The sequence below is a fragment of the Coffea arabica genome, chromosome 11e (assembly GCF_036785885.1).
Source record: "Coffea arabica cultivar ET-39 chromosome 11e, Coffea Arabica ET-39 HiFi, whole genome shotgun sequence".
NCBI lineage: Eukaryota > Viridiplantae > Streptophyta > Magnoliopsida > Gentianales > Rubiaceae > Coffea > Coffea arabica.
Window position 1 is genome coordinate 12,636,199 of NC_092331.1, and position 18,435 is coordinate 12,654,633.

At 37.2% G+C, this 18,435-nt stretch overlaps 1 protein-coding gene across 3 annotated transcripts; it reads right to left on the bottom strand.

Annotated features, from left to right (window-relative positions):
- Window positions 1-14,140: 14,140 nt before the first annotated feature.
- On the bottom strand, window positions 14,141-18,115 carry LOC140021522 (G-type lectin S-receptor-like serine/threonine-protein kinase LECRK3). Of its 3 annotated transcripts, none has more exons than XM_072072549.1 (3): window positions 17,673-18,115; window positions 17,545-17,587; window positions 14,141-16,714 (listed from the first exon to the last, which is right to left on the bottom strand). In XM_072072549.1, the coding sequence occupies exon 3, from the start codon at window positions 16,563-16,565 to the stop codon at window positions 14,220-14,222; it is 2,346 nt and encodes a 781-aa protein (XP_071928650.1). In that variant the 5' UTR covers window positions 16,566-16,714; window positions 17,545-17,587; window positions 17,673-18,115; the 3' UTR covers window positions 14,141-14,219. The 3 variants fall into 3 exon arrangements, with proteins under 3 accessions (XP_071928650.1, XP_071928649.1, XP_071928651.1); XM_072072548.1 differs by having other exon boundaries at window positions 14,141-16,717; XM_072072550.1 differs by having other exon boundaries at window positions 14,141-16,872.
- Between the last annotated feature and the right edge of the window lie 320 nt (window positions 18,116-18,435).

An 18,435-nucleotide genomic window follows, 5' to 3' on the forward strand; every position in this document is an offset into this window, starting at 1 on the left:
CTTACTGTGTCAATGACTAAGGTACGCCCGTTAATCACTGCTCTAATTAGGAAATAATTCTAGGTATGCCCGTAAGATTTAATTTCCCAATTGCCTTACGTATTAGAGGAACCCTATTCTAACCAAATAACGCACTATCAGGGTTATTTCAAATTAGCCAGCGTATTCCCCTTACACGAATCTAATCATGTCAGTTGTCACTAATTCAGAGCAATTAAACAATTACGGATTTAATGCCCCAATTGACAATAGATTCCCAAATTAACTAATTATCCGGATCCAAGACAATCAATTAATTGAACAACCACAAGCACTGTAATCAGAGAATATGCGAATACCAATAAATAAAAGAAAAAGATAAAATTAAATCGATCTCATAATTTTTAGATGAACCGAAGCCTTCGCTGTTTCTTCACTAGAAAAAGAGATTAGTTCATCTCCGTTGAGGAAAACTTGTGCAAAATTGCAGAATTAATTGTTGCATACATCGTTCCCCCATGCGATGAAGAGAACCGATTCAATTAAGAATAAAACAAAAGAACTGCCAAGGCCAAAGAATGACCAATTGTTTTTTTGGCCTCCTTCGTGCGGCCTCTGATGGCCTAATAAAATAATAGTACTAAGACTAAAAACAAGTCTCCTAATTGGGATTGTCCATCCCTCATACTACGGAAAGAAAAGAAATAGGAATTAGCCGAGAAACTAGCTTTCTCCCTACTTTTTTGCTTGTAGCGGCTGGCTCTCCCAAGGCTCCCTGGAGTCCTCCTCGCAATTGACCTCTATTTCCTCTTTAACCGTGGCCAACAAACTAGGAGATTTCCTAGTTGACACATTTCTTATTTGTGCTGAACTACCTTTGTCAATTCAAATCATATTCAGTAAATTTTCACCTTTTTATCACATTTTGCTCCAAATTCCTATAATAAGCAAAAATACCAAAAGTGAATAAAATCTGATAATTAATCCACATCTGGTAAGGTAATAGGGAAAATTAATTACAAAATAAATAACAAAATTGTAACCTATCAACTGTTCTAATCTTTGATAGACATTGTGCAGAAAAACATTTCCCATGGTGTGACAGTTTTTATGTGTATTCTATCATAGGAGGTGCAGCAATTTAGTTGTAATCCAATGAACATCTTCCCTAAACTTAGCTTGTCTGATGAACATTTAGTTTGAGGACTCCGTTTATTCCTCTATTATCCTATTCTGCGTGTATATCTGTGGTATACAATATACATTCCTAAAAAATGATATGCTTCATAGACGGAGCTTCATTTATAGTTTACACATGCTTGCAAATAAAATATGCACCATATAAGTAGCTTTGTGAAGCTTCATCTACAGCTTGTAGATAGTCCCAAATGGAATATACACTATATCACTGACTCGCTCTTATATCTCCAACATTTTGTCCCTAAGTAGCAGAAAAGGAATTGAGCATGGGCTTTAGATCTAGACATAATAAAGAACATCCTCACTGCATTTCCCTTTAAAAGATGAATACTTGCACTTAACCATACAAAAATATTCCTTATTCATGAATACGGAGTATGGGCATATTTATAATTTACCATCATGCGCGAGCATGGTGATCATCTCCTAGTGAAACCAAAACAATGAATCAATGTGAACATCATAGCAATCATGTGAAAAGCTGAAACAGAAGCCAAAACATGAAATATGACCAAAACCTGGAGTTGAAACACGAAGCCATGCATTCGGTACGAAGGTGAACGATCAGCCAATTAAAGTTTGACCAAAGTGGGACCCAATGAATTCAATTGACAGGTGCCGAACCTGTGCAATAATAATTACTAAAAAGTCCTAATTACCACCACAATTAACTATAGAACAAATCCAAGTACTGGAGCAGGGACCCTAGGTGTGCAATGGGTTACTTGATTCACCCTATTTCCGAAGAGTTTGCTTGATCCGATATACCAGATTAGTCTATAAAAATATTAATTTTGTGTACAATGGCAAGTAGGGTCGATTCCACAGGGAGCGGGTAGGAAATTATTTCTTTCCAAATTAGTAGAACGAAAATGGGGGATTTTCAATGGGAGGCAAATAAAAATGAAATAAGACAAACAAAATTCAAAACTAACTCACAAAGCACAATTCACTAAAAATAGCAATTAATAAAATTCCACCCAAAGGATCAACTGCTCAGGCACGGTCCAATTAAATGCTCATCGATGCAAAGGTATTTCATCCATTCATCACTAGGTTGGTTATAGTTATCAATAAGCTCTGACAACCAGTTATTTCTTACTTTTTCGACAGTCAAGGTACGACCATTGACTGCTTCTCTAACCAGATAACAACCCTAGATACGACCGTAGGAATTTAATTACCCAATTGCATTAAAACTAGAAAAATCCAACCCTAACCAATAAATACGCTAAGAGGGTTTATTTAAATTAGATCTTGCGTTTCCCCATTATAAAGCCAATTATGGTGGTTGCCACGTGGTGTTAACTAAATGAACAATTACGGATTCTATTTAATTAACGTGGCAGTAGGCTATTAAATTAAATCAAATACCCGACCGTTGATATTCAATTAATAAAATACCCATGAACAATTAATTCAGGAAACACACGAATAGCAATAAATTGAAAGAAATAATGAAGATTCGATTAGATCTCACAAATATTATGGACCGCGCCCTCGCGTCAACTTTTGGGTAGAGGAGAAAATTAGCCGCTCCTCATCGTATCAACCTTGCGCGAATTAATTAATTTCATCCATGCAAACATCAAAGAATCTGGAACAGTGAAGTAGTGAAGAAGGGAAAAGGAAAGCGTCTTCCTTATCTCCGCATTGGCATTCGTACGGAATTCCGAAATTCAATGTCGAAGCCCACACAAATTGTACAGATCCGAAGACAAAAGTGGAAGAGTCAAACGTAAAGGCCAAAAGCAAGGGAAAGAAAAGTCTTTTTCGTCTGACCCATTCGGCCAAAGAAAGAAAAGTTCAGGCTATTTAATCTCGTATGCAATTGCTGCCGAAGAAGAAAACAAAAAAAAACCCAAGAAAGGCGTCTGACCAAAAAGTTAAAAAGGAAAACTAAAGTTAAGATCTTCCCTTTTTTGAATCTTGCTTTTTTTCCTCCTTTTATAGCCGCCGCCCCAGAGAAGTAAAAAAAGAGACGTCTGGAGCAAAGCCTGGAGCAAAAGTTTTGTCTCCAGAGTTCTGATCCCACGCTTCGGGTTCACGTGGACCGGAGTCCGGCTTTTCATCTACCTTCTCTGGCGTGGCCACGCTCTGAGATGAAAGGTCTTCTGGAAATTTATTTCGCGGGATCATTTTTAATGCCGACCACCTACAATTTACACAAATATCGAATATGAGTGAAATTCCAATTCTTAGCACCGTGAATAGCCAAAATTAGGACAAAATAACAGTGTAAAACGCGTCAAATAACTGCTCTATCAGTAACCAAAGAGAACTCTTATTGCATGATCTATTAAACCTTTTCTTCACAAATACCACATGAATTTAATTTGGGTTCGTGCGGCAATAAAAAAAATTCCGAAAATATTAGATCTAGTAGATCCAATACAAACGACATAGGAGCAGTCATAATTGATAATCTTTAAACTAAAACTTTCAAAGACTACAAATTATGGATTTAAAACTTAACGATTCAAAATCTGATATGGGTTGCTCTAATACCACTTGTAGGAGTTTCCAAGATCTCAATATCAGATATTTGAATACAACTGTAATATAATTGCGGAAGCGTACCTGGATTCATATTGACAAACTGCTACTTGAATTCTTAGAGATTTTGGGGTGGTTTTCCAGGTCAACGCGTATTTGCTATTCTCTTGAAAGAATCCTTTAATTTCTCTCTGGTATCTTTCCTACGATGGATATCAGGAAAGAGTTATTTTGTGATATTAGAAAATACGAAGATAAGAATACGTGTAATTTGGGGATTATAATCCTATTTATAAATAACTTTTCTGTTATCTTTGGACTCCTATTTCAACCCATCATAAAAAAATAGGAATTACTCTTAAGTCTTTACACATTAAAGGTATATATCCTATTAGATACATTAAAGCCCAAATCATTATTGATCACTCTAATTGGATTTAATCATATTCGACAGTCTGCAACACATAATTATTCATATATAAGTCCAATATTGGATTAAAGATTCAACACTTATAAGCCCATACCTAATTTCTACGAACATAAACTCTGGCAATTACAGATATTAGAACTCCTAGAACAGCAAGGGAAATCCCATAGAGACATAGACATGAAATTCTTCCTTTTTGCATTTTAGAAGATTACTTGACCATGCCAAGAGCAATATTCGAGTCAATTGCTCCTTAAGGTTCATAGCACATCAACACTATAATTTCTCAAGTCATGATGACTCATCTAAGAAGTTCCTTAAATTTGCAATTATAGAACCTTAAACTCTATTTTAAGATGATATTTGAGAGGCAACTTCTTCAGACGACAAATCCAAAAAAATTCCTTAAAAATTTGCAATTGCAAAACCTTAAACTCTATTTTAAAAGTTAAAGCGTATCACATAGAAGGATTACTTTGCAAATTCAAGAACAAAATTCAAGAATTTCTGTGCAACTCAAATATAGATCAATAACAGTAGTTAAACAAAGAAAGTTCATGGCTTTCCTAACTTATGTCACAAATCCAAACAAAATAAAGAATAATACAAAAAGAATCTAGAAATCAAAGAAGAGCCTTCCAGACTCTAAGAAATAGAACTGCTCTTAAATTCTCAATTAGCTTTTCTGTTGAATTCCTTCACGTGTGCAAAAAAGGCAAACATTCTTCTTCATTAACCACCTTTTGATGCAGTCGGCAGGGTACTCATGCCTGCATTCTAGAGTTCCAATTGTCTCCCCATTCTCGTACTCGCACTGGCAAACTACACAAATTTCAGGTTCTTGATCCACAAGTGTTTGATAATTTCTGATTTTCAGGTGCTCTGAGATGATTGCTTCTGGCAAACCACTATTTTTATTAATCCTGTCTTCTGGGACCAATTGTAGTAGGAACTCAATGATTAGGTCATCAGTAGGAATCAAAGTCCTGATGCTGGCAAGATATCCTTCCTCATTGATGAACTCCAAATCCAATGCACGTAGTGGAGTATCATCTGGTGCAAAGCTCGAGCTCAATCGCAAGTGCATTTTAGATTCTTGAAGCTGGTTCTCTAGTGGATAGTTCTCCCCTGCATCCAAATCAAGTATGGCAGTCTCACTGTCTAGGGTAAAGGTCAACTGGGAGAGGTTATCTCGGCCTTGATCAGATTATTGAAGTTGGTTTCCAAGTGGCTAGCTCTCCTTTGCATCCAAATCAAGTATGACAGTCTCATCTTCTGGTGCAAAGCCGAAATGGGAAAGGATGTCTGGTTCCTGATCAAATTCTTGAAGATGGTTCCGGGGCCATTGGAGGTTCTGTTCTTGATTAAGATAGTAATTATTATTCTGATCATAGTACATCGGTTCAGCAGGATGACCGTAGTCGTATTGCAGAGGGCTAGGAAGAAAAAAAATCTCGAGAATCATAGCCTAGCTGAATGAATTGAGGATAAACTGGGAAGCCATAAACTGACGGAACAGGGTAAAAAGGAGTCTAATCAGGCAGGGGGAGGAAAGCACAGTGTTCGGTGTAAATTCCCATGTTTCCTTTGCGGATAAGTTTGGTAGTGATGATAATGCTGATGAAGAGCAGATGAATAGAAATGCTGTTGCTGCATTTTTGTTGGAGAGATTTTTTCAAAAATGATACCCTAGTATGAATAATATGAAGCTCACGTTATGAACTCTGATCCTTATATAGGAGTTGCAGAATCTAGATCTGGTTAGGACATGGATTTGATTTGAATTTTAGTGGAAAAGTCGAAATCAATTCGTTTAGGAACACAGGTTTTGGAAACTTTCCTTTTCTTCTGATTGCCATCAAAGAAGAAAGCGCGCTTATGAATTGCGCTCACAGCCAACGCTTTTAACTCATCCAACAACACAATGTTAAGAAGGCCAAGATTAGATTGGGCCTCAGGCTGTGATTATGCACTCAAACTCAAAATATTCCAAAGAAAAAGAAGTATTTGGCAATTCAGCATATTTGATTAAGCGAAGGAAATGATCATTAGTAGCAAAACCTTAAAAAATATCAAAATTACCATTGTTTAAAAATTAAAATGGCTAAGGTGACCAAAATATATAAATATGCTTTTATTTTATTAATTATTACTATTCTAGATATGTAATGGTACGATATTCTGTGGACTACAAAATCAAACCAAATTCTAGAGCAAGATTTGATAACTAATAGTCAACAAATTGGAGTTCATTTATCAACAGCAGATTTTTTTTTCTTTAATTGGCTCTTTCTCTTTCCTTAATTTTTTTCCCTTTTTTGTATTAATTAACCTGTTAGGTAGACCCTTTTATTAATTAGCTCAAGTTTATTGAAATCCTATAATAAGGTTTGACTTGGGTCAATATATTATTCTAACTACATTATACTGATGAATGTTTCATGCCCTTTTTTCATATTATTTTCATTTTGGTTTGAGCAGTAGAATTATGGGTGCAAGTTAGTAGCTGGATGCTTGACTTGTGAAAATTTCGACTCAAGCTTGATGACTTGGCTCATTTTGATCTTGTTCAAGTAGTAAATCGAATCGAGTTTTAGATTTAAAATGTTTGTTTAAATGTCTAATCAAGTCTAATCAAATATTACTTGTTATTTAATTTTAGTTTTTATTTTCAGTATTATTTAATTTTTTATTTGTTAGTTTTTATACTCAATTTTGACTCGACTTGATTACATCCCTATGCAAAATGACGTGTAATGTCACTGTAAGGATGTATTACAGTGTATTATATAGTGCCTTCAATACCAAATTGACAATTTCATATATCTCTAGATGATTTTTTTCAATTTCAAAATATATGTGATAGGTTGCAATTTTATCATTTATTTTATTATTAATTTTTCCTATTACCTGACCTAATGTGAATTAATTATTAGATTCTACTCACTTTTCGTAATTTACATTTATTTCAGGGAGTAGAACAAAAATATCACAATCAAGGCCAATTTGGCAGTTATCAAGAAAGAGTTCAAGTAGCAGGCATCTAGGGACATTTTTGGAATATCAAACTGCCCTTCTTGGTAATTGGCCCGAAGACAGCATTAAAAAGGGGAGGCCGAAGTCTTCTTTTTTCCTCGCTGGGGGGCTGGGCGGCGGATGCCACACAGTAGCAATTGGAATAGGAACGATTGATATGTAGCAAACACTGAGCACTACTTTGTTTTTAGCTTTGACTTTTCCTTCCTTTGCTTCTTAGTAGTAGTTACCTCTCGTATGTTAGAGGCAAATAAGAGCAATTGAATGATTCCTTGTAGTTTTTTTTGCTTTTGACTTTTCCTTGTGATCTGTGGTGGATTCCTCCTGCCGCATGATGGCCGCGACTACTGCTTCAGCTTTACATGGATTTTTTGCATCGAATATGAATTAGTTTCTTCACTCTAGTCAAGGAACAATAGAGGCTTTGGTTCGCCTAAAATTTGTGAGATCGATTTAATTTTATCTTTTTCTTTTATTTATTGGTATTCGCATATTCCCTAGTTACAGTGCTTATGATTGTTTAATTAATTGATTGTCTTGGATCCGGATAATTAGTTAATTTGATAATCTATTGTCAATTGGGACGTTAAATCCGTAATTGTTTAATTGTCTCAAAAGAGTGATAACTGGCATGATTGGGTTTGTGTCAGGGGAATACGCAGGCTAACCTAAAATAACCCTGGTAGTGTGTTATTTGGTTAGAATAGGGCTCCTCTAATACGTAAGGGAATTGGGGAATTAAATCTTATGGACGTACCTAGGATTATTCCTCAATTAGAGCAGTGGTTAACGGGCGTACCTTAATCACCGACACAGTAAGGAGGGGTTGACTGTCATCGCTTGTTTGGCAGTTATAACCTATTTATTAGTGAATAATTGGAATTAGCTTTGCATCGATGATCGATTAAGTGCACCATTGTTGAAGTTATTTTTTGGCTAGATCCTTAATTATCACCCATTTGATTTTAGTAATTTGTTATCTAATTTTTAGTAGCTTCTTAGATTTTAGTTGAATTTCTTTGATTGTCACCTTCTGCACAAAAACACCCCCCTTGTCACTATGAAATTGAAAAGAAATAATTACTCCCAATCCCTGTGGATTCGACCATACTCACCGCTATCTACAGAAATTACTTTTAGTTTGAACAGGTTTTTATTATTGCACAAGCTGACAACCTGTCAATTTTTGGCGCCGTTGCCAGGGACTGGCGCTAGTTATTTGTTTCTTTTTGAGTTCATCTTATTTTCATTTTTTTATTTATTTTTCTCTTATTTTTTTTATATATTTTATAGCTTTTAACACTCCGTATTTTGGTGATATACTGGATTTTGCTTCCAGGGAAGGCAATAAGGCTTGTTTTTTTTTTTCTAAGTTTGCATATTCTGAGGCACTAAACTCTTTTAGAGAAAGAATGGCTGCTGTAACCTGTGAAATTTGTTATGTCAAGGATCATTCAACCGGTATGTGCCCTGAATATCAAGACTACCTGAGTGACTATCTCAAAAGAAAATTTGGAGATTCTTCACCTCGATCTCAAACGTGGTATAATCCTTATTCAAACCAGTATGATCAAGGATGGTGGGATAACTCCAACGTTAATTGTGAAAAGGGACCAATGAGTTTTCAATAGCAAGAGTCTCAACAATCGTCATTCATGTCAGAATTGCCCTCACAGACCATCAATGACTCTAAGGAAGGTGAGAGTGCAATTATTCTGACAAGTGATATGGAACTGCAAGAGTCTCAAGAAGGAGGATCCAAAGATGCAGTTGAAAAGGAAGTTGAAGTGGAAGACATGAGATTCCAACTTCAAATTACCCTAGTGAACGAATCCAGTGAGCAATTACTAAATGCGATGACACCCACTCCATCCCTTAATCTATATTTCCCTGACTCTTACTCTATAACTTCTGTTAATGAGACTGATTTTGTTATACCGGAAGCGTTTGAATCTCATTGTAGAAATGAGTTAAGAGTAACTATGGTCAAATATCTTGAACCGTTGAATGCTCTTGATAGAGGAGTGGATGAAAAATGGAGATCACTGCTTGATTATTTGGCGCCATCAACTAATCCATGGAAGACCGTAACTCATGTGCTCAAACATTACTCTATTTACGAGGGTTATCAGGACTATATAAATGATGAAACATTAAAACGAGCCACAAGATTTTATCTTCCATGAACAAAATATGATAATGTCTAGCCAAAAACATTAAAAAAGGCCCTCATTGGGAGGCAACCCAATTCCTTTTAGTTGTTTGTTCATTTTTGTTTGTTAGTTTAAATATGTTTTTCCTTGGATTTGACTGATTTGTGGATTCAATTTTCGTTTTTGATGAATTGTAGGTGTCCTTCTATCATGATGCGCCTGCGTCATGATGTATAGAGAGCTCATGATCAGAATCGTCAGAAGGGGTTCCTGCCCTCATGACGCGCCCGCATCATAACGTATAGAAAGCTTGCGATCAGAATTGTCAGAAAGGGTTTCGGTCCTCATGACGTGCCCGCGTCAAGTTCCATGAAGAGCTCATGGTCAGAGAGCTCTCTTGCTCTCATGACGTGCCCGCGTCAAGTAACCTGGAGAGCTCTTCATTCCATGCCTTCGTCACGTGCCCACGTCACATTCGCGGGAAAGGTAAGTATTTAAAAAAAAAAACTCAAGAACGATTATTGATACTCTGTTAATCTCTACTTTTGAATTCCAGAAATAAATTTTGTCAATAGATAATAAAAAAAAAGATGATATATGTAAAAAAAAAATTCACAAAAAAAAAACAAAATTTTCAAGTAAGTAACAAGAAGGAAAAAAAAAAGGGGAGTCTTTCCGTAAAAAAACAAAAAGAAAAGAAAAAAAAAGAAGAAAGAAAAAAAACACAAATACTGTTTTCTTTTCTTTTCCTTTCTTTCCTTTTCTTTTTCTTTCTTTCCTTTCTTTCTTCTTTTTTCTTTCTCTTTTCTTTCTTTCTTCTCCCTTGTTTCTTCTTCTCTTTCGGCTGAGCACACCTCATGCCCGCCGCTATCTCCTTCACCCGCCACCACCGCCACTGCTCGCGTGTCCGCCGCTGCTTTCCACCACCACTTCGCACGTCCTCTCTCCTCTTCGCAACAACCCCAGCAGCCACCGTGGTAAGCTGCCGCCCCTCGTTCTCTACGCCGCCCCCCCTCACCATTTCAGCGCTGATGCACGCCGCCCGGTACCATCTCACTCTGCCCGCAGCCCACGGACGGCCCTCTCACCACCTTGCCCAGCTGCAGCCATCTCTTTCCCTTTCCCTGGCTGCAACCACCATTCTGCCGACGTGGAAGTATTCCAATTGACAAAGTGGAGGTACTATCCTACTGCATTTTCCATTGATTTGCACCGTTAAGTGCATTATTGAGGGACATCCGCTTCGCTCATTTCATTGCTTCGGGGACGGCCTCTGCCTGCCTTGTTTGATTAAATTGCACAAAAATTGGGCTTCTGTTGTTTGTGTTGTCGCAAAGTTACTTGAGAGTTCATTACTGCACTGGTTATGTTAATTTATCTTGTTGGGAGTTCGTTTGCTTGTTGGGGTCTTCGGTGACAGTGACTTGCTTGTTCATATTGGTGCCATTCAATTGCTTTGTGGGGTTCTTCTGCCAATTGACTACGTGTGGATTTGTGTGGAATGTTTCTTGAGCCAATACCTAGACACATTGCCTACTAGTCGATGTTGCTATTGCTAATTTTCTGAACTTCTATTGCTGAATTTAGCATATTATTGGGGCAGTTGTTATGGTTTGACTGGTAGGGACATTTGTTGAAATTTTAGAATGCATTTGTTGAGAGTATAGATGGCCCAAGTTTGCTTGTTGACTGACTGAATTGGGTTGTCCCTGTGCTTATTGACATGACTTTGCTAGTTCCTAATTATTGATAATAGTTTCTGGTTGTTGATTTTGGAGTGCAACTGTTGCTTTATTGACCATATTTGGGCTTGGGTGGCCCGTGTTTGCTTTTAATTGTTGAGTTGGGGAACACCAGTGAATATGAATGTGCATTTGTGATTGCTATCTTTGTTGGATATTCTGTCTTTCATTTTTTAGGGTGATAATTGGCGAAAATGGTGAGTGGCGCCACTTACAAGCACATGTTCACAACGTGGATGAGCGAATGACGAACATCGCCCGCCAAGGGGCAAGTATGTCTCAGAACGTGGTCTCGTATCTTCACCACGTTGATTTCCCTCCGTAGCTGCCAAATACCCCTTAACCACCTGAGAGGGAAGTTTCGTTATCCTCTTCGCTTTAATTATTTTATTTCCTCCATTGAGGACAATGTAGGATCTAGGTGTGGGGGGAGGGACAGCTATGCCAGTTTTTAGTTTTCAGATGTCCTTCTTTTATTTCTAGTTTGTTATTTATCTAGTCTTCGTTTACTTTTTTTTTAATGAATACTAAAGTTTGATGTTGGATTGTTGACTCTAATTCTACTATTGCCAAGTTTTAATAATAAAAGTGTATCAAGTTAATATGGTTGAGTCCAAAAACATCTCTTTGGTGAATATCGATGATTGTTCTACTCTTATAATTTTTGGTTAACTTTCCTAGGCATAGGGAATGATTGTTGGTATTTTCATGTAAATTGGTCCGGTTATTAATCTTAGTTCTCCATGTTTGAAAATGAGACTAGCTGATGCAAATTTTCTTTAAGTTTTCGAGTTATATTGAGTTTTTGTGTTATTAGCTGTGAATAAGAGTTGATTGTACTCCGCTAGTCTTTACTACTGAGTAACCGGGGATCTGCACCTAAAAGTGTTGATTCTCGCGTCAAAAGATAGTAATTCCTGTGAGTACGTGGTCGTATAGCGATAGGAGTTGAGTAACCGGACTCTTTCATCTAGCAAATGTTGGAGTTCGCGTCAAAAGGCTCTAATGGCTAGCGACTAAGTCTTTTGTTACTATTGAGAAAAGCGAAAAAAAAGAGAAAAAAAAGGGAAAAGAAAAAAATAGAAAAATAAAAAAACATGAAAAAAAAGAAGAAGTGAAAGTTGTCTTAGTGTGTAATAAAAGTCAGTTTGCCGGTTTATGAATTTAATGTTGAGATTTTGGTTAATAGTTGGACCATTTGCTGATAAATGTTGTGCGTCATTCCTTTTTCTTATATTAGTTAACATGAAATTAGAGGAGTTTGTGGTTTAGAAGCTAACCGAAGTGATGTTTCTTGGACTTGACCATTGATGCTTGATTATTATTTTTTCTTAGTATCTTGGCAATTTGTTGGATAGAGCAATAGCCACTATCAAATATTGGTGTTTGTTTGTTGTTCTCATGCTTGACGACAAGCATGGTTTAGGTATGGGGGGAATTGATAGGTTGCAATTTTATCATTTATTTTATTATTAATTTTTCTTATTACCTGACCTAATATGAATTAATTATTAGATTCTACTCACTTTTCGTAATTTGCATTTATTTCAGGGAGTAGAACAAAAATATCACAATCAAGGCCAATTTGGCAGTTATCAAGAAAGAGTTCAAGTAGCAGGCATCCAGGGACATTTTTGGAATATCAAACTGCGACCCTTCTTGGTAATTGGCCCGAAGACAGCATTAAAAAGGGGAGGCCGAAGTTTTCTTTTTTCCTCGCTGGGGGGCTGGGCGGCGGATGCTGCACAGTAGCAATTGGAATAAAAACGATTGATATGTAGCAAACACTGAGCACTACTTTGTTTTTAGCTTTGATTTTCCCTTCCTTTGCTTCTTAGTAGTAGTTACCTCTCGTATGTCAGAGGCAAATAAGAGCAATTGAATGATTCCTTGTAGTTTTGCTTTTTGACTTTTCCTTGTGGTCTGTGGTGGATTCCTCCTGCCGCATAATGGCCGCGACTATTGCTTCAGCTTTACATGGATTTTTTGCATCGAATATGAATTAGTTTCTTCACTCTAGTCAAGGAACAATGGAGGCTTTGGTTCGCCTAAAATTTGTGAGATTGATTTAATTTTATCTTTTTTTTTTATTTATTGGTATTCGCATATTCCCTAGTTACAGTGCTTATGATTGTTTAATTAATTGATTGTCTTGGATCCGGATAATTAGTTAATTTGATAATCTATTGTCAATTGGGACGTTAAATCCGTAATTGTTTAATTGTCTCAAAAGAGTGATAACTGGCATGATTGGATTTGTATCAGGGGAATACGCAGGCTAACCTAAAATAACCCTGGTAGTGTGTTATTTGATTAGAATAGGCCTCCTCTAATACGTAAGGGAATTGGGGAATTAAATCTTATGGACGTACCTAGGATTATTCCTCAATTAGAGCAGTGGTTAACGGGTGTACCTTAATCACTGACACAGTAAGGAGGGGTTGACTGTCATCGTTTGTTTGGCAGTTATAACCTATTTATTAGTGAATAATTGGAATTGGCTTTGCATCGATGATCGATTAGGTGCACCATTGCTGAAGTTATTTCTTGGCTAGATCCTTAATTATCACCAATTTGATTTTAGTAATTTGTTATCTAATTTTTAGTAGTTTCTTAGATTTTAGTTGAATTTCTTTGATTGTCACCTTCTGCACAAAAACACCCCCCTTGTCACTGTGAACTTGAAAAGAAATAATTACTCCCAGTCCCTGTGGATTCGACCCTGCTCACCGCTATCTACAGAAATTACTTTTAGTTTGAGCAGGTTTTTATTATTGCACAGACTGACAACCTGTCAATATGATTAAAAAAGACTTCAAGAAATTGACCCGGACAATACAAAATTTTCAATAGTTGTCGAATACTTTGCCTTTCAGCAATGAAGAAATTAAGCTCCAACAAATTTAGCATGCCCAGCCAATTTGGGCTTCGTGGACTTAGTTGTCTACAACATAATTGCTGTGGTTCAACGTGGATCTTTCACAGTGGTATCCACTTGAATCTTCGGTGGATACTTCGGTGACTATGACATGAATCAAGCAAGTAATATAGTGTCAAATTCTATGCACTAGCACATCAGCAGAATAAGCTAAGAAAACACATAAATATTTGTCCAACATTGAAGTTCATATTTCATAAAATAGATAAGATGTGAAACTAGAAAAATACCAAAACAACAAATTACAATTATAAGACACTTGAAAAAGATGGAAGGCTGGGAGGAATTGGAATGTCACCAGTTCCTTCTAGCATCAATAGAACTCTCTTCATGGATGGACGAAGTGCCGGCTCTTCTTGGATGCACCAAAGAGCTATCTTGATCATTCTTTCCAGTTCTCTCACGTCATCAACCTCCTCATCACCAACCAATTTATATAGCTCTCCAGCCTCAAAACACTGATTAGCCCATTCTTCAAGAATTGCTTCATTCTCAGGACTGGTACAGTCTACGCTTTTTCGGCAGCATATGATTTCTAACAGCATAATTCCGAAGCTGTAAACATCTGCTTTAACTGTCACAGGCAAGTTCCTGAACCATTCTGGTGCAACATAGCCTCTTGTTCCTCTTACTCCTGTATAAGTTCTGGTTTGATCATTTTTCAACAGCTTTGCCAATCCAAAATCAGAAATCTTGGCACATCTGCTTTCATCCATGAGTACATTCTGAGGTTTGATGTCACAGTGGATGATTTGTGTCTCACATTCTTCATGTAAGTAAAGAATACCTCTAGCAATGTCACAGGCAATTTTCATTCTTTCGTCCCAGCTTGGATGATTCTCTGGTTTGTGCAGGATTTTTTCCAACGATCCATTGCGCATGTACTCATAAACTAGAAGCCTCTTAGCTCCATCAAGGCAGTATCCAAGTAGCTGGACGAGATTACGATGATGTGTTTTCCCAATCACTGAGATTTCGTTCTGAAACTCCCTTTCCCCTCCTTCTGCTAATCCTTTCTCAAGTTTCTTCACGGCCACAATCTTCTTGGAATTTGGCAAAATCCCTTTGTACACAGTCCCAAATGCTCCTTTGCCCAACTCTTCTCTGAATTCATTTGTTGCCTGCTCTAGCTCAGCAAAGGTAAAGGCCCTTGGAGCCACATTCTCAACAAATTCGACATTTCCCTTTCCCAGTATTTGTTTATGGGCCCCTGCCCGATTTTTCTGAACATAAAGTCCAGCAAATACAGATATCAGAACTGCAAGAACAGCAAGGGAAATCCCAATTATTAGGACATAGACACGAACTTCTTCTTTTCTGCATTTTAGAGGATTACTTGGAATTACACCTTCATCTACAGTTCCACGTTTGTGCACCTTGACAAGAGCAATATTCGAGTCAGTTTCTCTTTTTCCATATGTCAATGGGAGCTTCTGCTTCTTGCATTGTCCATCTTTGAAGAATGCTGCTTCACAGCTGCAATCTTCGAGACAAACATTTGCACAATCATCTTTCGTGCTTGTGTTCACAATGGAAAAGGTGTAATCTGCCCATACAGTATTTTCCAAGAATTCAATGGTATAGTTGACATTTGAATCCGTGGAATTACAACTATCTGTAACAAAACTTCTCTCACAGCCCAACCTCCAATTTCCTTGATTGACAAACTGAAATCCAGGAAGACATTTGCAATCGACCAAGTTATGAAGTTTAGTACAGAAGCTATTGAACCCACAAAGGCCTTTAGGATCACACTTATCAGTTGAAGATTCCCATATGATCGACCAATTGCCCCCCTGATCTATCGAATGTGAATACAATCGGAAAATACCATCCACATCAATCTTCATCAAATAGATCATCTCGTTCTTAGGATGTCCTCCATCAGAAAGATTCTTCACTATATTAACCCTTGAATTGATGAAGTAGAGATGTCCATCATCCTCGAGATTTAGAGTTACATTTGGACCGTGTCCATATGTTTCAGAGACCCAATAGGCATTTTCCGGTCCGTTTGCTGCTCCCACTGGGTACTGTACAAGGTTTCCATCTGTTTGCATTAAAAGACGAAAAATTCCTCTTGAATCATCAGTTTCTGAAGCACTGGAGATCAGCTCCTGACCGGGTATCAATTGCTGACGAGGCAATAAACTATTAGTCGGATGCTCGAAACTTTGCCATATGATTTCCTTATCAGAATTGTATAACACAAAATTTCCAGAATCCAACATAGAAGCTGATGAAATGGGTTCCAAAGGATCAACAACTGTTATGTCTTGGCCTTCTGGCAGCTGCAAAATGAGCCTGCCATCTGTAGACAAAATCAGCGAAACATTGCTCGAAAAAATGGGGTTATCCCTGTTGGCAGTCCAAACTGCAGTCTTTTCAGGAATTCCAGCAAGAAAAATCCCCACAGCATAGCCATTGCGTTGCTGATAGAATCCAAAAGCAAATATTCGGGTTGGCGACAACCATGATGATGAGTTGCCTGTGGGCGTTAGAGAAGAACCTACGCTAATGTTAAGAGGGCTTTGTTGAGCTGCTATTCCTGAATAGAATGCTGATGATAGAACGAAGAACAAAAAAGCAGCCATGTATGGAAATTGCGAGATGGAATAGAAAAGATGCAGCTTTTTTCTTGCTCTTCTGTGTATACACTGGTTGCATCACACTTGTTAATATGTGTGTGAACTGATAGAAATTTGGCGTGGTTGACCCCTGACGTCTGTGCAACGACTCAGATCTTCTGGGGAAAATAGTTGCATTCATATTTCGAGAGTAGGAAAAATGAATCAGTTGAAACTTTCAACTTCCATTTGTACAGAGTAAAGATGGGGAGAGAGTAAACTTTTGGACAGAGTAAAGACTTTTCCATTCAACTTCCATTCTACGGATAACCTTCTGGACAGAGTCAAGAGTGGGAGAAATTTTCATGCCGACGCCCCAGAAGTGGCAAAGTCAATAAATTGAAATCTGAATAATTCACTTCCTATGTGATCAAGCTTATAATTCACACCTGTCTTTTCAAAATTAAGTAGAAAAAGTAATAATAAGCTTGCAATTCTGCGGCTGATTTTGGATTTTTGTGTCTTTTAGTATTATGGGCGGCCAGTTGTGGAGTTTATTGTCTGCTTCATAGAGGGTTACGTAAAATAATATTAAATCATAAAAAAATAAAATATAATTATCCCATATTAATATCATAGTTACTCATCATATCACATCACATGAAATTCGTTCACATAATTGCTTCACCTAAAATCGATAGGTCACAGGTTCAAATCATCAAAGGATTAAGTGAGACACCACTATTAAATCCTCTTTTTTTTTTAAAAAAAAAAAAAAAAAAAAGCTTAAGTACTTTTAGCACTGTATGTATTGAAATCAAAATTTGATTTATCTAATGCTGAGTCAAATAAAAAGGCCGAAATTTCCTCCTATTACGTCCCAGGCATAAGTGAAGCTATGATATGCGAGTATGGAGTGTCAAGAACGCATGGAAGCCATATACATTTCAACCACAAAATAATAAATGTGTGGAAAAAAGAAAAGAAAAAGAAATTCAGCACTTACTTTGGAGAGAATGACCGCTATGGCAACAAGTGATCTGTTGAATCTGCAGAAATTCCATTTATATGGTGAAGCCACGTTTAAAAAGAAAAACTTTAAACTTAAAAAAAAAAACGAAATTCAGCACTCACTTGAGAGAAAATGAAATCCCTGGCAATAGCTGGTGATCTAGTGAATATGCAAAAAAATTCCCAGTATATCTTGCACCTACTCACTCAAAATTAAGTTCAAGAAAAAGAAGAACATTCCGAGGAAGATGATGATTTCAACCAAAATGAAAGAACTCGTACATGCAAGACTTTTTGCAGTGAGATGGTCCAAATTCAATTTAACGGACAAAGTAGTAGTCCTAGTAGCGGTAGGTTAGGACTCACTATTTTTATTATAAGGAACTCTCTTTGATTTTTGAGTGTGTGGTGGGGAGGGATGGTGGGCGTGGCACTGACAAATATCACAAGATTTTCCGTCTTCCGCATGAAACCTTATCCAGAGAAGATGCTGTGTTAATCAAGAATTTGGCAAGTGCGGTAGAATACTGTGTTTGCTATAAATTTTTCCTTTGCATACTTTATGTAATTATTGGTCACTCTAAGGTGGAACAAGCATGCTATATCAGCGGGCTCAGATTTCACGGGAACTGTCGACGGATATTCAGTTAATCAATCTCAGAAATGTTGATGTACAATAGCTAGAAATTAGAGATGCATTCAGCTAAGGGCCTGGTGGCTTTGTAATTTGCAATGACGACAAATTCACAACAAATATCTGCAGCACTGCAGTATTCAATCAGATCTGGAATATGGGACAAGGAACAAAACAAGAAATATTAACCAGATTAGCAGTCAAAGTAAACGGTAGACAAGTCAAAAGAAAATGGGCGCGAGAGGTTGAAAT

Bases quoted from the DNA above. Each gene is read 5' to 3' on its own strand.
- LOC140021522 (XM_072072549.1), bottom strand. From the start codon at position 16,565: ATGGCTGCTTTTTTGTTCTTCGTTCTATCATCAGCATTCTATTCAGGA.